The sequence below is a fragment of the Coniophora puteana genome (genome assembly GCF_000271625.1).
Source record: "Coniophora puteana RWD-64-598 SS2 unplaced genomic scaffold CONPUscaffold_4, whole genome shotgun sequence".
Classification (NCBI taxonomy): domain Eukaryota; kingdom Fungi; phylum Basidiomycota; class Agaricomycetes; order Boletales; family Coniophoraceae; genus Coniophora; species Coniophora puteana.
The window spans coordinates 869,278-891,341 of NW_006913056.1; the positions used below are offsets into that span (position 1 = coordinate 869,278).

Genomic DNA, 22,064 nt, shown 5'->3' on the forward strand with positions numbered 1-22,064 from the left:
CAGAACATTATACACTACTACCTCAGCCCTCACCACTCTCACCCAGTCACTCATCATGGTTCAAGGCGTTCAAATCCTCACCAAAGTCGCCCCAAAGGCACAGGAGGAGATCCTCACCGACGGAGCGCTCGCATTCCTTGCCGCCCTTCACAGGACGTTTGAGAAGACTCGCCAGAATCTTCTCATCGCTCGCTACGACGCCCAGAGAAGATACGACTCTGGCGTACCACTTGACTTCGCCCCCGAGACTGCAGCCATCCGCGCAGACCCTACATGGCACTGCGCGCCCCCTGCGCCTGGCCTTGAAGACCGCCGTGTCGAGATCACCGGTCCTCCCGAGCGCAAGATGGTCATTAATGCCCTCAACAGTGGGGCAAAGACGTTCATGGCTGACTTTGAAGGTGTGCTCTGGTTTGACCCATTGCCCCTATATGGATTCTAACGCGCGGCATACGTCATCAGATTCTAACGCGCCGACTTTTGCCAACTTGATCAACGGTCAAGTCAACCTCCGAGATGCCATCCGCCGCGAAATTGATTTCGAGTCGGGTGGAAAGTCGTACAAGCTTTCTCAGAACCCGGCTGCTCTCATTGTGAGGTACGGGCGTTGGCCGTGATGCCGTTGCTTCCCCCACTCACACACTGTGAACCACCAGACCCAGAGGCTGGCACCTGGACGAAACCCGTGTCATCGTCGATAACTCGCCTGTGTCGGGCTCTCTCTTTGACTTTGCCCTCTATTTCTATCACAACGCTAAGGAGCTCGTCAAACGGGGCTCCGGTCCCTACTTCTACCTCCCCAAGATGGAGCACTACCTGGAGGCCCGTCTCTGGAATGACGTGTTCCTGTTCTCTCAATCCTATATTGGCATGCCCCACAACACCATTCGGGGAACTGTGTTGATCGAGACACTCCCAGCTGCTTTCCAGATGGAGGAGATCTTGTTTGAACTCCGAAACCATTCTTCTGGACTCAACTGTGGAAGGTGTGTTGACTTAAGCTCGTAATCTTTCCCCCGTGCCCTGGAGCTGGAGACTTCTTGGCTCCTCCACGCGCGCTCATCAGCTGAGTGCTCATACATGTGTTATTTTTAGGTGGGACTACATCTTCAGTGCGATCAAGAAGCGTCGCGCGGACAGGAGCGCCGTCTTGCCTGACAGGAAGGATGTTTCGATGACCGTCCCCTTCATGGATGCCTACGTCAGACTTCTCATCCAAACTTGCCACAGGCACGTTCGTTCCATCTTTACACGAGATATTCTGCTGACCGGCCTCCGGCTCTCAGGCGCAAAGTTGCTGCGATGGGCGGCATGTCTGCACAGATCCCCATCAAGGACGACCCCAAGGCCAACGAGGTCGCGATGGAGAAGGTCCGTTTGGACAAGCTGCGCGAGGTCACCGCAGGCCACGACGGAACGTGGATTGCTCACCCGCTCATCAACCAAATTGCCCGCAAGGTCTTCGACGAGCACATGCTTGGCCCCAACCAGTACCACATCCGCCGTGAGGAGGTCAAGGTTGCCGCTGCCGACCTCCTGAGCAGCGATGTACCGGGAAAGATCACCGAAGCTGGTGTGCGCTCGAACGTTGATGTCGGGCTCGCGTACTCGACGTCCTGGATTGGCGGTAACGGCTGCATCCCCGTCAACTACCTCATGGAAGACGCAGCGACAGCCGAGATCTCTCGCGTGCAGCTTTGGCAGTGGGTAAAGCATGGCGCACGCCTCGACACGGGCGAACTCATTACTGTCGAATTCGTCGACCGCATCATCGCGGAGCAGGCTCCCGGTATTAAAAAGATTGCGCCTGGCATCAAGGACGAGCATCTGAAGATTACGACTGCGTATCTCAAAAGCCAAATCAGGCAGCAGTGGCCGAGCGAATTCCTGACGTCCGACCTGATGCCATACCTCACTATGGCCGACGGCGTCGAGGAAAAATGGCACCGCAGTTCGCTGTAAAAGCATCATCTCGCCTTTCATGTCCGCACCACTCCCCCACGTTCTCGCATCTTTGCTTCAATCAATCAAATGCCAGAGGCTTAAATGCCAGAGGCTTGCATGCCGACACATGTATAAGTAGTACATTAGCCCAGAATGAACTCTCAGTAATTAGTCTCTGCACACATGTACCAAATACAACAGAATGCATATGATTTGAATGACTTCTACCTGCGCCTCTGACCCTAAAGCATATCTTTCGCTACGCCTTGCTCTCTAAAAATTATCAACGCCCCCCAATGATGTCTACAAGCTACGTCTTTGGAGGCTTCAGGATAGGCTTTTCGCTGCAGTCTCGTCTGAGTCTTTTGCTCGTACGCGTAGGCGTATCCGAGCAAATCGTAGTCGGACCACGCCGTGCTGAAGAACGTCAAGCCGAGAGGAACTCCGGGCGCCGGATACACTGTCTCGGAACCTGCGCTTTGGATCGTGACGTTCTCAGGATAGAACCCCATGGGTACTGGGGAAACCATCGATGTCAGCATGGGAGGACGGTCGTCTGAGATACCCAATGAGGCTGACCTGAAACGATTGGATACCCAGCGAGCGCTAAAGAGGTCTGACTTGTTAATGGTCTCGCCGTGTGAACTCAGGAAAGAGAACTGACCGGGCAGCACTGTAGGGATGGCAGTGGCGGGGAGGACAAGAGCGTCGAGCGAGTACATCTTCAACGCCGCGTCAATCCCGCGGGTACCTCCTATCTCATGGTCGGCCGCCAGCGAGGCGTAATAAGTAGAGTTGTATCCGGTAGTAGATTGTGCGATGATGAAGCTAACGAGGATCCGGTTGAAGGAAAAGACTAAAACATATTGCTTGTAACTCACTCGGACTGATCAGTGTTATTGGCAGGCTCCTCTAGAGATGGATTGGCATCGTTAAACGCAATAAGGTCTTCCAACGACTCGACACCGGATGGATTGGAGATGAGAGACGCAAACCATGCATTTATTTGGATCTGAGGGACCGAATCAATATTCTGGAGCACACTATTTACCGCTCACAGAGCACTGACCTTGAAATCTGTGAGACATACAGCAGTCTTATTGGTGTTCAGGGCCTCTTGGGCGGAAGGGACATTGGCCGGGTCGACAATGGTTGCTCCGAGGCTCCTCAGGGTGTCCAGCGCCTGCTCAAATAATACCTCGTTGACATACGGGTCAACGCCCGTTATGCTCGTGTTCATGAACACCTCGCGGGGGACACCAAGGCGCTTGCCAACGAGCGAGTCGTTCCGCAGAGCCTTCGTTAAGTCGGGAACAGGCGACGGTTGAGCGAGCGTGAAGTTGTCGTTGGGATCTTCGCCAGCGATGGCTGAGAGAACTATTGCGGCGTCAGTGACCGATCGAGCGAGTGGACCAACAGAGTCTTGATGCTCTGAGAGGAGAATTACTGTCGGAGAGGTGAGGCGAAGACCGCATACATGCATGCAAGAGATATTTACTACCAGCTCTCGAGGTCAGCCCAAGGGTTGGCTTGAACCCGACTACATTGTTGTGATCCGCCGGACAAATCAAGCTCCCGTCCGTCTCCGTTCTGAAGAACAAGAGCTGAGTTCAGCACCATGGAACAAGTGAAACTTGCCATTCGAGTGTTTACCCAAGGGAGACAGTCACGAGTCCGATTGACGAGGCAATCGCAGAGCCCGACGAGGAACCACAAGGATCTGCCTTCGGGTAATACGCATTCGTGGATTGACCACCGCGACCTGACCAGCCATTGGAAGTACTGCCTCGCGCATGAGCCCATTCTGATAGATTCGCCTTGCCTTGAGGCATGTCGATATCAGGTTTCGGTATCAGAAATACAAGCAACATCTCGCACCAAGGATGATTGCTCCAGCTTCCCGTAGCTTCTTTACGACGCCCGCATCGCCAGGCACGATCGATCCTAGCAGGCTGTACGATCCTGCTGTGGTGTCCAAGCCTGCGCAGCTCGTTCATAAACTACGGTCGCAAGAACACGAGGCGTCATTGGTTACCTTCTCTCGAGATGGTAGCGATGTTATCCTTGAGTGAGACAGGGATGCCATGTAAAGGACCGCGAGAGCCTGATATTTCACGCTCCTTGTCGAGAGCAGCAGCAGCCTCAAGCGCGGATGGACTCGTTTCAATGACCGCTCTCAATTCGGGACCCTGCAGGTTGACTTCATCGATGCGTGCCAGATACGCCTAGTGCAAATGATGCAGTTCATCATTAACGCAAACAAACAGTGTTCATAGGATCCACGCACCTTGACAAGATCCATACCGGTAAAGTCACCAGAATTGAGGCTCGCCTGAAGATCTGCTATTGAAGCCTCGTACAAATCCGGGAGCGAAGTCGCGATTATTGCAGTCGCCGAAGTGCTCAACAGCAATAGCGCTGTGTACAACCCAGTCAGAGATGCGAACATGTTGAAATCAAGTCAGGGAACCCCAGTAAACCATCGAGCATATCTTGATGAACGCTCGTCCTTATGTACTAGTAGACCATCGTCCTGGTCGTGCAAAGTCCACAGTCAGCCCACGCCACTGTTCCGAAGCACACCTGCGGTCGCCAAGACAGCAACCCTGCGTTAAGCGCAGTAAGCAAAGCTGAGGTGAAGCTGGATCTGAGCATGCGGAGCACAGTACTAGTCGCATGTGTGTGTGTCGGAGGCAGAACAATTTACTTGCGCAGAGTATAAACGGCTGCACGAAGGAGACTGTCCACCTGCAGTTGACGTCCGAGTCTGCCGGTTTCACTGAAAGTCATGGACGCGAATCCTTTCGGCAGTGAACTTCGCATGCGCACAATTCGCGCCCTTTCGAGCCCAAGGAGGCTATGTGAAGCGCGTCAGCTTACTGGAGCCTATAATTGCCAAGATGACGAGTGAGTTGCGAGTGGGGGAGGAGTTGGGGAGGAGTGGGTTCATCCTTCGAATTAGCTCGTTGTCCAATCTCCGACTCACCAATCTACACACGTCCATTAGTCTACTGAACTAAACTTCTGAATCTGTTTCCCGTATCACGCTATCGGACATACCGAGTTATGTAACTTCAGGCACAATCGACATCGAACTCGTTGGATGCAACTTCGGAGAATCGATTTCGACAGATCAAGGTTAGCACCAACCACGGCGGCCATGAACATATCGTGTTATCCCCTAGGCATCTGTGTTGGCACTCTAGGTCCCCCAAACGCCATATCACCACTCTATTCCATCTTCGACCTGGCCAACCCTTCGTAGGCGTTTATAGGCGTACCTGAGAGAAACCGAACCCGCGCACTGGGGGTCGACAGTGAGGTGAAAATCACCTGGCGCCTTCACCTCAAAACGAGGTGAAACTCAGGTGAAATTCAACGCAAATCCAGGTGAATGTACCTCCAAACCAGGTGATGTGTCAGGTGAACGCCTCAGGTGAATATCACCTAAAAACTGCCAGTTTCACCTGAGTCGCTGACGGGCGCAAATCAGGTGATACCACCTTGGCCTCAGGTTAATGTCACCTTTCCTATGGATTATCTTTCTCTTGCTTACATGCCTTCGCTCGTTAAACTGTACAGTGGCCAACGATAGCTCTTATAGTCTATTTAAGCAGTGGGTACAGCAAATACATTAGATATAGTGAGGTACTATAAGAACCGTAAGTTGTCCTGGCCATCTATAATACTGGCGCAGGTGGCATGAAGAGCTACAGGAGGTATGCCGACATCACTGAGATGAGGACTAATGAATCGAGCGGGCCTACTCACCGCACTATATCGTGGCTTGTGGGCATGGGGGCACAAAAGAATACGTGGGCGGGACCGCAAACTGAAATGAGACGTTAATGCTGGTGGTGCCCATAAGCGTGGCGAGCGAGGATACGAGGGGAGAGATACGTACTATCTCCATGCCGAGGGTGACCCCGACCGATTTGTGAAGGCGCGCAAGCATGGTAGTTATGAACGAACGGCCAAGATTGGCGGAGGGTGAGAGCATGTTGCCAACAGTGGAGACGGGAGGGAAGACCTGGGTTATGGCCCTGAGAGTGCCGCAGAGCGGCTTCAGGAGGAAGCTGTGGGGCACGCGGACGGAGGACAGGAGGTTGAGAAAGTTTAGGGATTCAGATGCGGCGACATAATCAGTAAACAATAACACATGGCATTAATGACGGACGTACCACATAAGAATGCCAATGCCAAACTAGGTTATGCATCCAACACTACATACTCATTGCGTGACTCCTTGACCCATAGAGCGGCATTAGTCTCCTTGTTCGCGTTGACGGGTGTGATGAGTACTCTAGCTGGCACTGGAGATGTACGGGGTTTTCTTGGCGTCGCCCGCATAGCGCGAGGGAAGTGGGGTGTATGGGTGGCATATTGGCGTTTTCACATACGAGAGGTGCTTAAGGTGTTACCCGAGAGCGATGGCGAGTTACAAATAGTCCATCGTATGATCAATCATCGGTGAACTCTGGTGAACTTGAATCTGTTAAGGAGCCGGAAGAAGATAAGGTCAGTGAGCTGCCCGTAGTCAGCAATGACATACGAGCTATGGGGGGCACTGAATAATGGGCTATTTACCTAGACACGACTGGGAGCGTACAATTCTGCGAGAGTGATCCGGGAGCTGGTCCGCTTGGGTGTAGAAGTGCAGAGAGGGAGAGCAGCCCGTTACGCGTTACGCGCACAGCAGATATTTACTCATGTTTGGCTGCATGCTCCACCCTCTCCACCCCTCCGCCACTTTCAATCACCTGAAAAGCACCTTCACCTAACCTTCACCTGCTATTCAGATGAATGGTGCGAATCACCTACTCTTGAGGTGAAGACCACCTCTTCCGATTCTCACAGTGGCGGCGGTCTAGCGTCCACAGTCTATCCCATGGTCACCGATATTAATGATCATCGAATCCACCAGGGCTTCGCTGGCTGCTTTCGGCGCCCTCGCGGAAGACAAAACGGAGGCTCCTACTCCCCACGCCTCCACCTTCGTACTCAGTCCTTACTCCGCGTCCGTCATGAGTCCGCTAGGAGCACCGACGCGGAGCAAGACTTATAGCTTATCCGGTCCACTGCCCCTCTCGCGGAATCCGAATCTCATATAGCCCATCTCATAAACTCGAAGCTACTGAACATACTATGCACGTTGATACCAACCTGGACACCTTGCCGTTTGATGTGCTTCAGACCATCGCGACCTCACTGGAAGTCCTCGACCTTATCCATCTCAGACAGGTGCTCTACGGATCCACTCGGATGTTTATGCTCAACATTCAAATTTGTTCATTTGTTAGGTGTCAAAACGACTGCGGGACTTCACCTCCGAGAGAGTAGTATGGACCGAGAAATACAGGACGTCCCATCTTCCTCGTCCTCCAGGACCCCTCACCTCTCACTCCCTCCTTGACCTGGAGAAGATCCTTGTCAGGACAGCTAAAGTTCACCAAAACATGGTCACGAAAGCGGAGCCCCTATCTATCCGGGACACCGACATCGGGGCGGAGGAGGACTTTCGCCTCTTGGCCGGGCGGTGGCTGATCTCCCGATCTACGGACGAGGTACACTGCCGGGACTTGGACAACCCCGATTTTCCAAGGTCGAGTCCCATCGTATGCATCCACGAGTGCTCAGATGACTATAATCTATCTTCGCTTGACTGCATCGAAATAATCGGTCACAATGGACACTCCCATGCGTTTATTATAATCATCGAGCAGCGCGGGCTGGAAGAGGCTTGGCTGTAAGTATAGCACATCGTTCAGATTTTGATTGCTCATCATGCAACCGGAATTCTGGATAGAATAGTACTCAAACTAAGGGAGCTCACTCAAGCCAACGAACTATGCGACGAAATTTACCGCCGACATTTTTATCTGTTGGGCTCCTCGTCTTCTGTAGAGGCTGCCATCGGGCCATCTTCTCTTCTTGTCAAATGGGAAAATGTGAACAATGTACTCCTGATAATCGACATAAACGACACACAACCTGTTTCACCGCTAGAAGTGTTTGACGACACGACAGAAGAGGTATGGGACTAATACCGCTAGAGCTGTTTGCTGTCTCATCCAAACTTTCAATCAGGATTTGGGACCCGATGCAGATAACCTCTTTGAGTCCATCTACTGCCTCTCCAGCACCCACCTCCTGGTCATCCGACCATACAAACAGACAACCGAACCCATGCTTAGAACGAGAATAGATGCCACGCCACTGACATCCGTCCGCAACGACCTCTACGCCCCCGCTGCTTGTGGCTACATCGACTATCCTTTAATGTACGCCTGCCTCCTTAAGGATTCCGTAGTGGACCTCGTGACCGGAGACACGCATATCGTTCTGATAGGCATCTACCTGGACGATCCGGACAACGACATCATCCTCGCCGTCCGGCTGAAAATACCCGCCACGAGAGCTTCCAACGAGATCATCATCCACGTACAGCAACTTGCATCCTTCACCTACGCGTGCTTCATGCTGCAGCCGACCTTGAATGGTTATATGCGGGGGACCTGCTCGACTCGACGAGGATCAAGAGAGTCCCAGGTTTGTGCAGTCGCGATCACGTATGATGAAGAGACGGGAAGCGCTGAGTTGACGACGGGAGCCAGTCTCACAGCCTGCCAAGATGATTTCGTGCGCCGCCAGGGTAATCTCGAGTGCACGAACAACTATATGGGGAGAGTATGTTACACATACTTAGTCAGTGGACGGAGTTGGGCATACCCCCGAGGTCGACGTATGCTTTCTGTTGTGGACTTTGCGTAGACACGATACAACACAATTATCATTGTTTGTTGTTGGGGTACAACAAGAGAAAGTACAAATTATGCTTTGGACACGTTCACAACAATGCCGTGTTCCAGAGCGCGGCTGTAGGGGCATGCCTATTAGAAAATACGGATTAGCTCCTTCGCTTTTCGTGGAATTCAGAAATATACATACCTCATGACCTGCCTTGATAAGCTCCTCATCCTCTACACCCTCAACCTTGATGTCAACCGCAAGGGCGAAGCCCTCCATCTCTGCGGGCTTGCCGAGATGCACACTCGTATGAATAATGGCATTCTTGGCAGCATCGACCTTGCCTGTTTTGCTCGCCATCATCTGCAGTGCTCCCAAGAAGCATGCTAGAAGAAAAAGCTAGTATGAGAGACTGTAGTGACAGTAAACGTTGAATACAAGCTTACATGCGTAGCCCATGGCGAACAGCTGCTCGGGGTTCTGGCCGTCGCCGTTGCCACCCATGGCCTTAGGCATAGTAAGACGGAGGCTGAACGGCTTCTCGTCGCTGCTCTTGACTTCCCCATTGCGTCCTTGGCCTGTGGCGGTAGCGGTAGTAGTATACTGGAAAGTTTGTCAACATTAGTAGTCGGAAGAATATTTGGGATGGCGGGCGGCGGTGAAAATATTCTACCTTGATGTCCTTGAGGGTGACAACGGTGCGCCTGGCTATAGTTGGGCCAACGCGAATGCGAGAGGCGGCAAACGTGGTTCGGGCAGCGGAGAGCATCTTGTGAACAGTGAGAAAGAGTCGTTAAGCGGTATGTGAACAAAATCCTTCAGCTGTTTGTGGTTATACGAACAGCGGGACGCGATTCGGAAGTCGGCATGACATCACGAGGCGATTCCTGGCCCGAACATCATAATTACTTGGTATGCTCGATGATCGATGAATCGCCCCCGAACTAGCATGGCCATGGCCAGGACGTTCGAGCGTTTGAACCCTTAAGTAATAGTGAACGTTCAAATTTTGTCCAAGTTTGCATATCGTTCTGGGGGGAATAGAAATACAGTCATTATATATAAGCTCTTGCAATAACAGATACGCATCGTAGGTTGATCAACTAGTCTATTTAGAATCCACTGCTCGTCACCCGGAGCTGTTCCAGCTTCTTGAGTACCTCCCCGACCGTCCGATCCAGCTCGCCGGCGATCGCGCTCTGCTTCGAGCCCGTCAGCCGTGCGAACGCCTCGCACAGGTCTCCGTCCACTACTGCTTTGACAGGCGTGTAGTATCCACGCCAGCTCAGCTGGTCCCGGCCGACAAGACTACTCTGCTCGCTCCGCATGTGTTGCTCGAGCGTTGAGATGAAGTCCACGTCTTCCTTCGACACAAATGGAACCAGAATACCGATGGTTCCGTGGATTCCTGTGTAAAGGAGTACTTCACGACCCCCGGCGACCAAAGACACCTTGTGGATCGACGTGATCAGGTCGCCAACGTGGAAATGGCAGAGTAGCTTGGTCTTGTGGGGTGCACCCGACAGCTGACCCTTCTCATGAAGAATGCCTGCGCCAGTGGGGTCATCGTCGACTTGATCGGAGACTCTCATGTCGAGGCGATTTATGAACACGTTTCCGAAGCGGTCGCCAACAGCGATAGTGGTGTAATCCACCATAGTCAAAGCTGTGACCCAGCGAGGCTGCATGTCGTCTGCGAAGATTAGCAGCCGGTTCTCTGGTGCTTTGTAGGCAGCAAAGTGAACGGATTCCTGCATATCACCAACAATAATGCGAGAGCCCTGGGTATTGAGTGTGACAATGGCGCTTGCGAAAGACTAGAACAACCTTGAGTAGCAAACCCAAATGACAGCCAAGAAAACCCACCTTGTTCTCGGCCTTCCTCAGCAGCTTTTTCTTGCCTATCTCGTACAACCTAAGCGACTTGCCTACTCCTGCGATGAGTCGTCCTTGAAACGCCATTACAGCAAGGGGAACATCATCAGTCTCAGTCTGAGAAGACAAATTTAGCACCATGTAGTGAATGTATGGTTAACAACCATACCTTGTGTAAAAGCTCTAAACTTCGGCCCTCGTCGGTAAACCGGTATGTTCGCAGGTAACCACTTCGACACGACCGCGGTGTCAGGAGAGTATCTGCTGCGGTCCCAACGACAAGATGGAGCTCATTGTCACGGGCAGCAAACGGTACTACAGCGACTGAGAAGGCAGACTCATTGTTGTCGAGTTCAACGGTGTGGATCGTCCTAGCCTGGGAACCAGGTAGCCATTAGCACCATTAAAGTCTCGGAGCGAAGGATGCGCTACCTCGATAGGATCAATGATACAAATAGCCGATGCCCAAGTTCCAGCGGGTGCCTTTGGGCGACCGAATACCTCCACAGGAAGTTGGAGTATCTCCTCATCAACTTTCTGGCCTTTCGTACGCTAAAAGATCAATGAAGCGAGGAATCTGATGTGTATGACCGGGCGACGCACCATCTCCTGGAGCTTTTTCTCGGCCGCAGATTCGCTCATCACCCGATGGTCTCCTTGAATGAGGTAGAGATACTGGTTTGCAGGGTGGGAGACGAACTTGCGAGGCGTGTACGACAGTGGGACAGCGTCTTGCTTCAGTTTCATACCGAGCTTCGGAATCTGGAAAATCCTAGATTTCTTTCAGTTAGTCTTAGGAAATAAAACCAGAAGCGAAAACCAAGTGGCTCAGTAGGAACAATTGAAAATAAAAACTCGGCATATCCATTCGTGGATTTTACGGTCTCTCGATCTCATCTTTGCCAACGACGCAACTGAAGAACACAAACCACTCACCGAAGAACGCTGCCCGTAATGCCAATGAGACCCTCGGGGCTCAACTCCGCCGAGAAGCTCCATGCATAATCGAGGTTCTCAAAGATGAGAGGAGTGAAGTGCATGAGACTTTGGTGCGTGTAGTTGAGCCATGACCGTGACGACAGAGCGAGAATGCCAGGGTTTTTCTGCACGGTGACACGAACCAATCGGATAGGTCGCGTGCCTAGGAAACTGAAAGACATGAGTAATGCTTACAAGCATAACACCAAGGGCAACTTACCGAGTGCGAGTGTCAGTAAGCTGACCATTGATGGGATCGAGAACTGTTCGCAGCAGAACACCATTTTGCAAACCAATGTTCACGAACATGGTCGGTTGGCTCTTGTTGATACTAGCATCCAGCATGTCAGCGATACAGATGGCCGATGGAGGGGCAGTCAGAGCCTGAAGACTGATCGTCTCCAATGTGCTCTCAGGGTCCAGCGAGATGATGCGGACAGTTTGGTCTTCGCATCCGACAGCCTGATATATGCATGAACAGAAACCCGGAAAAGAAAGCAAGTATGAGCATACCAAGTAGGGTGTACGTTGTCGGCCTTCCGGAACTTCCCCGACGCTGAGAGCCAGCACCGTGGAGCCCATTGCCTTCCAATCTTGGTACTCGTTGAGTTGACCATCCAGATCCAGCTCGAAGTAAACAAGCTCGGCAGAGCTGAGAGCGACGACCACCTGACGCTTGTTGGTAGTTGCGCAGACAATGGTTTTGCCCTGAGGCACCCGCCACTCGTTCACCCGCCTATCTGAAAGGACGTGGCGAATGCCTTGTGGGTGTACCTGAAGCAAGGCATCTGAGCCTATTTGTTGAACTGCTAGGGTTGGTGCGGACGACAAGAAGCCTGTGTCTTGCACTTCCTCAATAGTTTCCCCAATTGAAAGCACAAGAGTACCGTTCACGAAAGAAAGAATGATGTAGGAATCGTACGGGTCTGCCAAAAAAAAAAAAGGTTAGGCACACATACTCGTGGGAGGCTACATTTACGCACCGTCTTCAGTTCGTTTTGTCGTCCACACAGCATTGGGAATACCAGGTAGCTCAGAACTGACCGACTCTTCTACTTCCAGACCATGCCGCAGCATGCGGAATGTACTCCGCGAACCGCGACCACAAGCCGTAAAGATCTGTGGGGTATCAGAGTTCGGAAGAATGTTCATGACTTTGGCATCTAAAATCGGGTCTAGAGACTCGATTTCATCAGCGAGAGCGAGATTGTCCAGCCCCCGTGGACGGAAGTGTGCATGGGGAAGAGGTATGAAGGATTCAGCCATGCCGAATGAAGGGAACGAAGTCGAACTAAATTCTGGTTCGTCATCGTCGTCGCCCAACTTTTGAAATTGATACAAATAACTGGGGTCAAGTGTTAACCGAAACTCAGACGGGCGAATGTGTCGACTCACTGGTTGCCAAACTCGGACGCAACGAACAAGAAGCCAGACTTCAAAATGCAAAGACTCGATGCCACAGGAACTGTATCGAAGTACTTGATTTTAAGTGACTTGACCTCATCTTCATCGTGATCAATGGTGACTTTGAACAGGTCACCATCCTCACTTTGAAGGAGGAAGAAGAAAGCACCCTACAATGCATCAACACATGGTTATGGTGGGATGGCACAGTACAAACCTTCATTTTGTGCATAACAGCGGCTACAATGATCACACCGCGTTTTGGATCCTCCAGCGGGTGACTGCGCCGAGGTATTGGGACGCGATGTTGAGGCTTGTCCATATGTCTATAGATGATGTGGTCTTCGCAGCACACAAGAACACCTGAGGGTCCATCGAAACGTTCAGAGGATGCAACTTGGCCACCTGGAACCTGGACCAACAAGTTTGCCCGTGGATCTGTGGGCTCGCTCCATTTTCGCACAACGTGATTCAGACCCAAGTCAAGTTCGTAGTATGTGAGCATCTGTAGTACATGAGATGAAGTAATGTCAAACAAAGGGGAGCACGTGCCTTTTCAGCATTTTGAGCTGCTTCGCCAGTGGGATCCTGGTCAGCCTCAGCATAGTCCACCTCAAGAGCTGCAAACAGTGGATTCTCAAAGCCAACATCCAGACCCACAATGTGGTGGATGATAGCAGAACTTTTGTGTGCTTCCAGGGGAGAAGAGATCGTCAAGTTTGCAGCGGCGTCCCGGTTGAGAATGTACACAAGCTTGGCTTTTTCCATGGCTGAGATCATAACACTACGCCCTTTGGGATCCGTCGCAAGATACTGGCCAGGAACGATACGACGCGCGCCGGACTTGCCAAACGTCTCCTGGTGGAGCTTGACGAAGCTGCTAGTTTTCGGGTCATAATCGAGGATTACAATGCGACCCGAATCAGAGCCTACTATGGCATAGTCTGAGGACAAGGACGGTGAATATAGCGAAGGGAGAAAGGATACGTACGGAGGGCTCACCCTTGGTGCTGCCAGTCAGACGAAAGGCTGCGAGAGATCGAATGGACCCAAACACGTCCGAGGCTATGACGGTAGAGAGCTTGCCAGTCTGCACGTCCGGTCGGAGGAGCTCAAGTCGAGTGCCATGAGAGACAATTATCTCCTGTGTCCTTGCGCCCGAGAAATTCCCAACGATGGCCTGAGCGACCGCCGTCGGTGGCTGGAGAGTGAGGTTGTAGAGATGCATCCTCGACTTGACCGCCGACGCGTCTCGCACTCAGCGCAAAATCCCAGCCTTGTTTCCTTGTTTGCTTCTGTTTGCATCAGTTACGCAATCCACGTGCACCTGCCCCTATCCATCAACTAGGTCGAATGAGGGACTTTGGTAGATTACATCCGCTGGTGTCACCGTGTCCTTCACTGGCTTGTAGCATCGAAGGCAAGGGAGATGATAATCTTCCTGCTTGCCTTAAACCTGCACGTTCAAAGCCAGGCGCTTATATTAGAGAATCTCTAGAGTCTAAATACGCCGTATATTTGAGCTTGAAAGCAACGAAATGTACACTTTGTCGCAGCACACGTCTGAGATTCTCGGGGGGATCTTCTCTCGTGCACCATATGAATGGGAATAGATGGATTGCGATGAATTTGGTAAATTGAGAAAATGATAATATAATGCAGGTAAGCCCCCAAGTTCTGATCTCAGCAGAAAATCTGCATGAGGGTACTATATGGTGTATCTGGATTCAACTGCATTGAGTAGATTTGGACTGCTAAGCTATGGACACGGCTCACCTGAATAGAGGGCTCTTGTCACCCATGTATTTGAATTCATCTTTTCTATCTTCCGTGATGCCCTCGCGCGCACAGAGCGCTTCCTTTTGTTTGTTGAGTCGATTGTAGTCCCACATAGCGAACGCGCTCATGATAGCACTGGAAGCCTGTAAGCTAAAGAAATGATTATGCATGCGAAAACACTCACGAAAGGCAAAGGAATCCCATTATCGTTCCATGACCGATGTGGAATCTCGGGGGATCATTGTAGATGAAAGAAGAGCAAATCCTGAGATTGGAATAATTAGCATAGATCAGGCTGCATCTATGATGCGGCCCTTACCCCCCAAGATTCCCGATGCCAATGACCATGGCAATGGCAACGCCGCGCTTCATGTCACCACCAGCGTTGGCGCTAGCCCATGCGAGATTGACAGCAATAGTCGGGAAAACACCGACAGCTGCGATAATAGAGCCTGCATACGAAGGGCCCGCACTGTCCGTGGTATAAAGGATAATGTAGCCAACAAGAGAAAATATAGCGCCTCCAATGATGAAGGGGCCACGGATAGCCATCTTGTCGGACAATATACCGATCCAAATAGTGAAGAAGCATCCAGCTACGAACGGTGGGACAGATAACAGCTGCGCGTTAGCAGCTGAGTATCCGAGTTCGTTGATGATAGTGGGTGTGAAAAGAGAGATGGCATAGATTGGGATGAGAAGCCTGGCCATTGTTTTAGTATATGCCAGCTGGCAGGTGTCAAATTCGACTTACCCTATGTAAATGATCACTTGAACATAGCACTTGTAGTCTTTTAACCCTTGCAACACATAATCAAAGTGATACTGGGTGTCAAGTCCCGACTTGTCCGCTTCCAGCATGTCAAGGATGATCTTGCGTTCTGAGTCTGTTATAAACGTCGCGGTTTCCGGGTACTAGAAGTCCCTTCAATGAAAAGACTAACAAGCTGTTGATAGTGAGAGGCTTACATCGTGCATAAAGAAGTATGCAAGGGAAGCTATAAGGACAGTAGCCAGACCTTCGAGGCAGAACTGTAGACATCTCAGCATTACATTCTAGAACAGAAAGGTTTGACTCACAATCCACTGCCACCCGTGCAGGCCGCCAATCCTGGAAACGTTATTTGACTTGATCATCGCGAAGGATTTGTAGCTCACCCCTCCATACGTTCAATACCGTATCTGTGAGACCTTATTGGACTGGACTATGATCATAAATGTATAACACGTACGCAAGAAGGCCACCAAATGCCCCCGCCACAGTTGCAGCAGAAAAGAAGATAGCCACCCTCCTTGCCTGGTCTTTACGAGGATACCAGAGTGAAATGTAGTATGTGACACCAGGGAACAACCCAGCTTCTGTCAAGCCAAGAAAGATGCGTGCCCTGGATGATAAAAGACATAAGTAAGAGCTGTGATATTCATCAACTTACGCACACGATGAGCCCTTGGTAAGAGGTGACTAGACACATGAGTGTCATGACGATGCCCCACGCCAACATTATCGAAGGGACTGTCAAATGGTCAGCTGAGGGCTTTCGACCCCGACATGAGCCACGACGTACTCCATCTGGACGGCCTAAAGAGCTTCAAGCATACGTTCCTATTTGGCGGCGGTGAGTACCAGAATAACGACCACGTTCCTAATATATGGAGACGTACGATGGGACTTCGGCGAAGCTGTACAGGAACTAAAAATGGACAATGCGGGGTGAGATAATGCGTCCAGGGAAGAAGCATAAGAAGCACCCACAAAGAAGACAGCAGCGGCAATGTTGTATCGGAACCCGACCAAATCTAAATCTTTGGACATGCCTGCCACTTTGGCATTGCCTACACATCTCGTTTCAGCATTCACATGGCGATCCAAACCATGGTACGACGAAGCTGACCAACATTACTCCGATCGCTTAGGTAGGATTTAGCTTATTCTCCACACACATACACAAAACAGAGACTCACAGGAACGAGAGCAGATAGAGGAGTGACACAAAGGGTAACAAATGCCAATCCATCTTCCGGAGAATGCGAGCCCTCTCGGTAGGGCTGACGTCCACCGCGAGTTCTTTCTCCCCTGATTCGCCCAAGCTGGAGTGGGAGGACATGATGCCGTCAGATGAGGGGGAGGACTGTCGTGGTCGAACCTGAAACGAGACGGGTTCATAGCAGTTATAAGGCCGGTCTGACAGCGGCGCCACTCTGACTTTCTGTATTTCCGAACTGTCGGACGAATCGCGAGTGAACATCAATGCCACCGGACTTTTTGGAGGGGCTTGGTTGGGGCTTGGTTACGTTTGTGACAGCTCTTGACATGTCTTACAGATATCTGATGATGCCGTGGTAAATAGTTCGGGACACACCAAGGACACACTGGCAGCCAAATTCATTACTAGGCCTTGGACCTTAAGCTTATTAGGCCTCACTCATCTGAAACGGCGACCTGAGATTAGGGTCAGGACAGGTCAGGACTGCGTACTGAGTACTGAATACTGAATGCTGCAGCGGGGTCAGGCTGGATCTGGTCCGATCATGGAAACGTAACGGTACCTGCCCCCCTGGAGTGCCTGAACTTCGGTGCGGAGGCATAAATGTTCATGCATGAAACATGGCGTTGCGAGCAGAATGGGGCAATTGTCGTTCGCACCGTTGCAAGGAATTTACGAGGGAGTATTACTCGGAGTCCAACGCCACTCGTTGAAAGGATGCACTCGTATGTGGATTGATTTGGCTCACGTCATGCGTAGACCTCCATGATCGTAAAGTCTGTGTATGAGTCATGTCTTCTTATACATACACTGGGGGCATTAGTCGATGTTTCTGGGGAAAATATATCAAAAACATTTTAAATGTTTTGCTCAAAATGCCAAATTTGGAAGGTGACCTGCCCAATTAGGAAGAAAGCCTTCAAAACATTTTGAATGTTTTCTACAAAAACATGGGCAATTGCCCCCAGTGATACACATCACCATTGCATCACCATACTTACGAATCCCAAGTTCGAATTTCAGTACACCTCAATATTCCTGTTGCATCCATCAGACGGCGTGTAGTCACACAGCTATGAACTAGCGACAAAAGCGGGCTTCTCCGAACGCTTTAAGCCGAGCACACACCGAGAAAAGAAAACCTATAAGTAAGTAAGCTGTCCTGTACATAAGCGCCTACATAGGCCTACATACCCCTGAGGGGTAACCTGGGGTAATGTTGAATTTGCGACAATATGTCATCACCCAACACTTGGCGTTGGAATATCCCCGGTCTTGTCGATCCTTTGCAGATCATGTCAATCTCATGTCAGCCACGCAGGGACAAGCCTAAACGATTGTCCATAAGGGCCGAGCCATTGGTGGACTAGCTTCGACCGCCTCTACCACGTTTAGCCCCTCTTGATGTCCCTCGCTGTCCCTTGCTCGATGCCGACCTTGCACGTTTAGGCGCTCGGCCATTGTCAGGGCACTCTGCCAAATGGTGAGATGTTATTCTCTCAGATGCATCCAGCAACTCACGAGACGCCCAATGCCCTAATTTGCCACAATTGAAGCATGGCTCTGAGCTACCAGTACTACCCGATGTACCTGTTTGTGGACATGCTGCCGAGTTCCAAAGTTAATGTGAGGTGAATAAACCTCCACTGCGGCAGCTCACCATTGCTGGTGTGGCCTGGGGCGCCGCACTTGAAGCAAGTGACGCCGTTTCCAGACGCCTTCGACCCGAAACTTTTACTTCGCTCGGGTTTATTCTTGTCTGGGCAATCTTTTGGTTTTGAAGTTAGTGCTGTCGCGCTGGATTGGTCCAAGAAGGGCTTACCTCGTGCCCAATGCCCCGACTTTCCGCACTATCGGCAGAATGCATAGTCAACTGTAGACCTTGATTGAGATCGGAAACATGACTTACTTGAAGACAGCTGTCATTGGGATTATTGCCGCTTCCGCCGGATGTTCGTGGTGGTTCATCATCCCACTCAAAAAAGCCGCACTCATCGTCGGGTCTATTTTTGCATGTCCAGAACCGCCGATCTTTATTCGGTCCATCCTTGGTCACAGTTAACTGTCGGGCTTCCCCTTGACATGTTCTACACCGCCGTGGCGCGTCATTGCCGTTCGTACCGGAGGGACGATCGTGCTGTTCGTAGATCTCAGTTGGAATGAAAGGACTACCCTCGTAGCATGCACTCACAGACATGTCAGAGTAAGCCCTCTTGGTGGGTATTGACGACGAAGACCCGAAGAAATTGCACTGCCCACTAGCACACGCCCAGTAAGTTTCACCTTCACGAGCACCTTGAGAAAAAGTTTTCTGCACGGCTGGAACTCCACAATTGCATATCTTAGATGCGGTTGAGGGTCCTGAGGACCCGCCCGTTGTAGCAGATGCACTTGCAGACAAGACTGTGCCGGACGAAGCCCCAGGTCGTGACGAAGGTCCAGGTCTTCGACTCAAGGCCGGCACTGTGACATCTGGAATATCATTCCACAATTCGACATCACCGATATCTTCAAGCCTATCAAATGAACAGCAAATTACAACCGGCGATTTAGGAACGCACCGTCAAAACCATAATCCTCTGATGAAACATGCGATGGGGCTACTTGTCCACGACTGAGTGTAGCGGGTGCAGCGGGTGCAGCAGGGGCATCTGGTGGAGGGTTTTTCCTTGGTCGACCACGTTTCTTTTTCGTACCGTCGTCAGGAGCGTCATTTCCTGTGCTATTTCGCCCTCTTCCTCGACCCCGAGCTCGTCCGGTACCGCTACCACGGCCTCGCCTGGCTGGGCCGCCGCGTCCGCCGCCATCGCCATCTCCGCCTTCGTCGTAGCCTCCACCGCCTCCACCCCCGCCCCCACCATCTCCGTCGCCTCCACCTCCCGCACCTCGTCTTGGGATAGGAGCGCCTTCTGCGAGTGAAGTTCTGACAGACTTTTGTGACGGTGAGAAGTTTCCGTCGAGTCGCAAAATAGACTAACCGTTATGACCTTGTTAAACTCGCGCCTCGCTAAAATGAACATTTCTTGATATAGGGCCACAGATTGTTCTAGCATCTCCTCTTTTGTCTTGGTTCCTTCGCAGATCTGTACGAGATGCCTCTCCGTCTGAGAGAGCAAAGTTGATACACTTGAAGCAAACGAAAGCCGAGGAACAATGACATACCTCTCTTCTCAGTTGAGGTTTACTCAGACTCCGCTCCAATCCTATCTGATTGTATCCACCGATGAGCCCTAAGCCTAAAGGCGAAGGAGCAAGGTACTTGGTCGAACCCTCCTTGATCTCCGTCACGTATTTGCGTGTGACAATGGTATCGATGTGTTGTGCAATAGTGGCATCCGTGCCTGTTAAGAATTCACCCACGTATACGCACGCTCAGAGGCCAGAGCTTACCAATGCCATTCTTGTCCATCAGGGTCACAAGGTCGGCCTCGGTGAGTAACGATGGAGCAGACGTCTTGCCTTCCTTGACCTCACAAGAGGTGGGTTCAAATGTTTCGCCTTCAACAAAGTCTGGCATGTCCTTGTCTGACCACTTGTCGTATGGATAGACCTCAAGATAATTCCTTCTTAATACGCTGAGGCCTGGTGATTATGCTTGGTGTGAACATTAAGACATGTCGTGCCAACGGAATACTTACCACTTGCGGAGAAAAGTTCTCCTCCGTAGTCCACCTCGGCTTTCGTCTCAAAGCCTTCAGCGTCCTTCGAGCAGCTGGCAAGAAAGCGTCGTGTGATGTACTCGTACACTTTCTTCTGATCTCCAGTGAGATTGGCTGCATGCGCAGTCGGGTGAATGGGAGGGTGCGCTTTGTCATTGTGTTTGCCTTTCCTCGGTGATGAGAATGCACCATCTTTCAGCCTACGATCATCAGCTTGCTTAATGTATGTACAGCCAGCTGGATCAATGAATTCACCCTCGCGCAAAGGTTCCCCACGCTGAATCGGCTGTCTGCTTCTCGATCAGTGCCATGAAGTCAAATTGGGGGTCGTATTGATCTGTTTCTGTACGAGGATATGACAAAAACCCGTCCTGGTACAGTTTCTCCGCGACCTATGAAAGTAGAAATGATGACAAGATTTCGCGGTCAATTGGAATTTTGCTCACGTCAAGCACTTTCTTTGGAGCAAGCTTGAGAAGTCTTGATCCCGCTTTTTGTAATTCGACAGTGGTTAGAGGCAAAGGCTTGCTGGTATCGCGTCAGTGAACTATCGACACAGCAAAGCTATTCTTTACTATTTCTTCGTAGTTTTCTTTGTGACCTTCGTGATTCGTGCGCGTGCATTATCGATGGCCATGATACGCTCGTATATCACAAATACATCATCGAAGTTGAACAGATGGTTTCTTCTCCAACTGAAGGCTGTCTCCTTGGGATGCCCCCCTACCTGGCGTGTGAGCAACAGCGTGATATACCAGAAAGGTTCTTCCGTGAACGCTCGCGCCTCGCAATACCGTGCAACGACAAAGCCAAGAGTAGGAAATTGACAAGGGCCTATAGATAATGACCATGTTAGCGACTATAACGCGTATTTGGCGGGACTTGATATGCAGACCATACGATACCACTCCCTCGACAGCCACGGTACTTTGCAAGGTTAACGATTGCATACGCGTGAAAGCAGCCCCTATTCGCAAATCTAGGATCGACCTTGCTTCCACAGCATATGCTTGAGCCATATCAAGTTCCACCGGACGCTGTGCAGCGCGATGTATTTGGCTATGAAGCGTTGGTTTGTATTATTTGACAGTGCGACGGGACTCACTTTTGAATGATAGCACTAAAACGAGCACGATTCACTGTGATATTGGCCTTCACTTCACGACAAACCTGCATTATCTCGTATCCAATGTTCTCCCCTTCGCGGTCACAGTCTGTCCAGATCATCAACGTATTTGCGGTTCTGGCAAGTTGTTGCAAATTCTCCTTGATTTTGACCTTTTCCTTGTCTACATTGCATCGGACGGGAAGAGTGAATAGCTGGAGAGGGTCAACCGAACGCCACGACTTGTAAACCTCGTCGAAATCATGGCCCATGATGTGACCGGAGACAGAAGTCACGGTAAATTGAGAGTTGGTTTGTGGGTAGTCGAAAATGTAGTTTCTGATGTATTTTTCGCCAGTTTGACGCTGAAGAAGGGTGAGTCTCTTTCAGCGCATATATGCAGAACCTACTGTTTGATATCTCCCTCCAGACAGTATGTTTGCGACTGATTTTGCAATGGACGGCTTCTCCGCCACACATAGCACTTCCATCTGAGCTATTCGTGTCGGGAGCCTGTGTGCCTGAATTCCAGAAAAACACGCGTGGCACCTCGCAGTCTGCTTGCAGCAGATTGCCTGCTAACGGTAA

General features: G+C 51.0%; 7 protein-coding genes across 7 annotated transcripts; 3 read left to right on the top strand and 4 right to left on the bottom strand.

Moving 5' to 3' along the window:
* Positions 1-31: 31 nt before the first annotated feature.
* On the top strand, positions 32-4,831 carry CONPUDRAFT_81009 (malate synthase). The gene is made up of 13 exons (XM_007768314.1): positions 32-401; positions 463-598; positions 657-986; positions 1,096-1,228; positions 1,285-2,461; positions 2,524-2,550; positions 2,609-2,772; positions 2,826-2,956; positions 3,014-3,390; positions 3,443-3,766; positions 3,823-3,924; positions 3,980-4,169; positions 4,232-4,831. Exons 1-5 carry the CDS (start codon positions 56-58, stop codon positions 1,960-1,962), a joined length of 1,623 nt encoding a protein of 540 aa, XP_007766504.1. The 5' UTR covers positions 32-55; the 3' UTR covers positions 1,963-2,461; positions 2,524-2,550; positions 2,609-2,772; positions 2,826-2,956; positions 3,014-3,390; positions 3,443-3,766; positions 3,823-3,924; positions 3,980-4,169; positions 4,232-4,831.
* A 755-nt stretch (positions 4,832-5,586) lies between these two features.
* On the top strand, positions 5,587-6,575 carry CONPUDRAFT_81010 (uncharacterized protein; the record flags this gene model as incomplete). Its single annotated transcript, XM_007768315.1, has 4 exons — positions 5,587-5,788; positions 5,940-6,022; positions 6,134-6,182; positions 6,532-6,575. Coding segments are annotated over exons 1-3 (274 nt in total), but the record flags the coding sequence as incomplete, so codon positions are not given.
* A 514-nt stretch (positions 6,576-7,089) lies between these two features.
* On the top strand, positions 7,090-7,988 carry CONPUDRAFT_71531 (uncharacterized protein; the record flags this gene model as incomplete). Its single annotated transcript, XM_007768246.1, has 3 exons — positions 7,090-7,185; positions 7,245-7,690; positions 7,751-7,988. 3 exons carry the CDS (start codon positions 7,090-7,092, stop codon positions 7,986-7,988), a joined length of 780 nt encoding a protein of 259 aa, XP_007766436.1.
* Positions 7,989-8,774: 786 nt separating this feature from the next.
* Positions 8,775-9,460, bottom strand: CONPUDRAFT_151902 (OsmC-like protein; the record flags this gene model as incomplete). Its single annotated transcript, XM_007768609.1, has 4 exons — positions 8,775-8,834; positions 8,893-9,077; positions 9,138-9,294; positions 9,365-9,460. 4 exons carry the CDS (start codon positions 9,458-9,460, stop codon positions 8,775-8,777), a joined length of 498 nt encoding a protein of 165 aa, XP_007766799.1.
* A 33-nt stretch (positions 9,461-9,493) lies between these two features.
* On the bottom strand, positions 9,494-14,183 carry CONPUDRAFT_81012 (uncharacterized protein). Its single transcript, XM_007768316.1, has 13 exons — positions 13,951-14,183; positions 13,501-13,892; positions 13,166-13,453; positions 12,940-13,118; positions 12,528-12,889; positions 12,058-12,470; positions 11,765-12,006; positions 11,503-11,715; positions 11,170-11,338; positions 10,999-11,118; positions 10,736-10,942; positions 10,558-10,683; positions 9,494-10,508 (listed from the first exon to the last, which is right to left on the bottom strand). Exons 1-13 carry the CDS (start codon positions 14,174-14,176, stop codon positions 9,804-9,806), a joined length of 3,642 nt encoding a protein of 1,213 aa, XP_007766506.1. The 5' UTR covers positions 14,177-14,183; the 3' UTR covers positions 9,494-9,803.
* Positions 14,184-14,720: 537 nt separating this feature from the next.
* On the bottom strand, positions 14,721-16,832 carry CONPUDRAFT_53186 (MFS general substrate transporter; the record flags this gene model as incomplete). The annotated part of the gene is made up of 14 exons (XM_007768205.1): positions 14,721-14,862; positions 14,912-14,992; positions 15,047-15,430; positions 15,482-15,642; positions 15,697-15,759; positions 15,808-15,838; positions 15,886-15,909; positions 15,960-16,112; positions 16,165-16,240; positions 16,293-16,330; positions 16,390-16,418; positions 16,481-16,560; positions 16,620-16,636; positions 16,690-16,832. 14 exons carry the CDS (start codon positions 16,830-16,832, stop codon positions 14,721-14,723), a joined length of 1,422 nt encoding a protein of 473 aa, XP_007766395.1.
* Positions 16,833-19,247: 2,415 nt separating this feature from the next.
* Positions 19,248-21,967, bottom strand: CONPUDRAFT_53217 (prokaryotic type I DNA topoisomerase; the record flags this gene model as incomplete). The annotated part of the gene is made up of 11 exons (XM_007768209.1): positions 19,248-19,621; positions 19,687-19,816; positions 19,875-20,053; positions 20,103-20,294; positions 20,351-20,541; positions 20,627-20,763; positions 20,818-20,899; positions 20,947-21,205; positions 21,267-21,430; positions 21,477-21,841; positions 21,887-21,967. The coding sequence occupies 11 exons, from the start codon at positions 21,965-21,967 to the stop codon at positions 19,248-19,250; spliced, it is 2,154 nt and encodes a 717-aa protein (XP_007766399.1).
* Between the last annotated feature and the right edge of the window lie 97 nt (positions 21,968-22,064).

Coding starts and splice junctions, on each gene's coding strand:
- CONPUDRAFT_81009 (XM_007768314.1), top strand. CDS start 56: ATGGTTCAAGGCGTTCAAATCCTCACCAAAGTCGCCCCAAAGGCACAG. Junction 599..656: donor CCGGCTGCTCTCATTGTGAG/GTACGGGCGTTG, acceptor GTGAACCACCAG/ACCCAGAGGCTGGCACCTGG. Junction 1,229..1,284: donor TTCTCATCCAAACTTGCCAC/AGGCACGTTCGT, acceptor CCTCCGGCTCTC/AGGCGCAAAGTTGCTGCGAT.
- CONPUDRAFT_81012 (XM_007768316.1), bottom strand. CDS start 14,176: ATGCATCTCTACAACCTCACTCTCCAGCCACCGACGGCGGTCGCTCAG. Junction 11,716..11,764: donor CTTACTGACACTCGCACTCG/GTAAGTTGCCCT, acceptor CATGTCTTTCAG/TTTCCTAGGCACGCGACCTA. Junction 10,509..10,557: donor TGAGGAAGGCCGAGAACAAG/GTGGGTTTTCTT, acceptor AGGTTGTTCTAG/TCTTTCGCAAGCGCCATTGT.